Source organism: Puntigrus tetrazona, chromosome 13 (genome assembly GCF_018831695.1).
Source record: "Puntigrus tetrazona isolate hp1 chromosome 13, ASM1883169v1, whole genome shotgun sequence".
NCBI lineage: Eukaryota > Metazoa > Chordata > Actinopteri > Cypriniformes > Cyprinidae > Puntigrus > Puntigrus tetrazona.
The window spans coordinates 19,777,216-19,779,715 of record NC_056711.1 but is presented as its reverse complement, the minus strand read 5'-3'; the positions used below and the strand labels follow the sequence as shown (position 1 = coordinate 19,779,715).

The 2,500-nt window shown below is 39.9% G+C and overlaps 1 protein-coding gene across 4 annotated transcripts in view; it reads right to left on the bottom strand.

Annotated features, from left to right (window-relative positions):
- Positions 1-2,500, bottom strand: part of LOC122356808 (signal-induced proliferation-associated 1-like protein 2) — a 115,859-nt gene that overhangs the window by 25,893 nt on the left and 87,466 nt on the right. For 3 of the 4 annotated variants that reach the window (XM_043255879.1, XM_043255876.1, XM_043255878.1), the window contains exon 14: positions 1,640-2,046. In XM_043255879.1, coding sequence (XP_043111814.1) covers positions 1,640-2,046 — 407 coding nt within the window. The remainder of the gene's footprint in view (positions 1-1,639; positions 2,047-2,500) is intronic. The other variant, XM_043255877.1, reaches the window with a different exon arrangement.

Here is a 2,500-nt window from a genome sequence, read left to right as displayed (position 1 = left end):
TACATAACGCGTGCTCTTTAAAGACGACTCATTACCCAGTTTATTTGGACCAGATGGCTTTACTCATTCACAACCTGCAAGTATCACAAATAATAGAGGCTTATATTTTCTATCCATTTAAAATGGGCCTGCCATTTGTAAATTCAATGGGGTCTAGTTTCCGGTCTCAGTCACATCCAGATATTTTTAGCTGTACTAAACAGTTCGGTTTGGGGCTTGATATTGAAAATCAGTGTCTTTTATCGTGTTATTTCAATGTGGTATCTTAATTATGAACATGGTTTATGGTTTTACCGTTTATTTACCTGTAGCAACTAATGAACAGGAAGTCTCGCCCATAAGCTTACTTATTGAAAAAAATGGTGGATAGGGCGTTCAAAACACAGTGGACCAATCATAACAGACTTACAATCTGCGCAGAAAGGAAAGGGGGTTTAAAGAGAATCACTGAAAAATTAGGTGATATTAAATGTATATTTTGAGTTTTTTTGTCCTTGCATGCATATTGCAGGACACTTGTTAGGAGGCTTAATAATTGCACAATAGAGGCACCTTTAAAGTGACTAGATCAATAGCTAAAATACAGCCAGGTCTTACGAACGAACCCTTGGGCTTCCGTTTAGGAAACAGTGGGTGAGTTCTGCATTGACGGTGCTCTGTTCGGGCATCTTTTGAAATGTATTCACGAGACAAACACGCACTCAAAAACACACACATCAGAACTGACAACATGCCTACGAGCAGGACCCTGACCTTTCCACAACAACTTGACAGCTGTCATTCTCTCCGGTCCGTCTCAAAGAGACTTCTTACCATTCTCCTGCCTTTTATGTAACGGTCTATTCTTACAAGCGTTTAGTTTACATAAGAAACTCCAATAATGCTCCTTGAAGACGGTGCACTTTCGAAACCTCTCTTATCCGTACGTTGGAAGATAGCTGGTTGCGAAGAACACTATGAACTATTTTGCTAATGATTTTCCTGAATTGCTTTGAAGTGCAAAACAAAGCAGTTTCAATGCACGGATGGAAACAACCATGCAGGTCTACATTTAGGTGCAACACTAAAACCAAAAAATTTTTTCGCTTTCAAAAACATTTTCTATTATCCCATGTTATCTCAAATCCCACAATTATTCCACAATTCAAATAATGACTTAAAAACGAATTAAAACGTTCTTTTCCAAGCTCTAAAAAAGGGACATGATCCGCTACTTGGAAACAAGCTTAATTGGAATCACCGGAATTATTATTTTTTTGTTTGGGGTATTAACATGAATACTTTTATAATTCAGCTGATAATGTAGATGTAAAATGCCTGCGGACCTGTTACTAAAAAGCAGAGTTCCTCTCTTTAGTAAATACACAAAGCTGGATATGTAACATGTCAAAACAGGCACAGCTGAACAGCTGCACCCGGTTACTGTAAATAAGAATATGCACATATTTATAAACAATAACTGATAACAGAGTGGGAAGTGCACTTATTCTGCTGTTAGCGTTCCATGCCAGGAGAAATGCTGATCAATAATGTTGGCAAAAACATTATCTGAACATAATCAACCAGGAAAAGCTCGATTCAAGCCTCAAGATATAAATCGGACCTATTTCTAAGCATCGGCTCTCTCTCTTCAGCTCACCTAGAATGAGATGAGATCTCGCTCAGGTCTCCCATGCTCCCGTCCGCTGGCGTATGTCCAGTGGCCAGAGCCGCACCGTAGCTCTGGGGAAGGTACAACCTGCCATGGTCCTCCTCCGTGGAGCCTTCTTCTGCCAGCTCCGGTGTCCACGGGTGTCCCGGATCAGACGCCCCGCGGCCCTGGAGCATGCCGCGGGACACGGACGCGCCGGCGACCCCCGGGGTCATGCTACAGGGAGCGGTGTCGATGCCGCTGTCCGTGGAGGCTCCTTTAATGTAGGTGAGACCCAGCATCTCTGGATCCATCAGGTCCCCGGAGCCAAAGTGCTTCTCATCACTGTTACTGCTGGAGGCGTTGCTGGACAGAGTGTTACTGCTGGAGTGGCTGGAGTTCTTATCGCCGCCCTGCTGGAGGACCACAGAGCGAGGACACATTAGCAAAAGCTAAGGCGCGCTTGCTATCTATTTAAGCAACAACCTAGCAACCACCTAGCAACATCTAGTTGTATTTTAGTAAACAATGTGAATATAAATATAAGGAATTAAAATATATTACATCTACAAATATGGAAAAAATCTGTTTAAAAACGTCTCAAATATAATAAGCAGTAAATAAATCTCTCTGCTGGAGGATGAAAGAAAGGTAAACATATGAAAGAAACATTAATAAAAGGGCCAGTTTTGACAAGACATTTTCTATGGGAAAATACTAATTAATGAAAAGGATATATATGTACATATGTATATATATGTATGTATATACGTATATATATATATATATATATATATATATATATATATATATATATATATATATATATACATATATGTATATACACACACATATATATACATATGTACA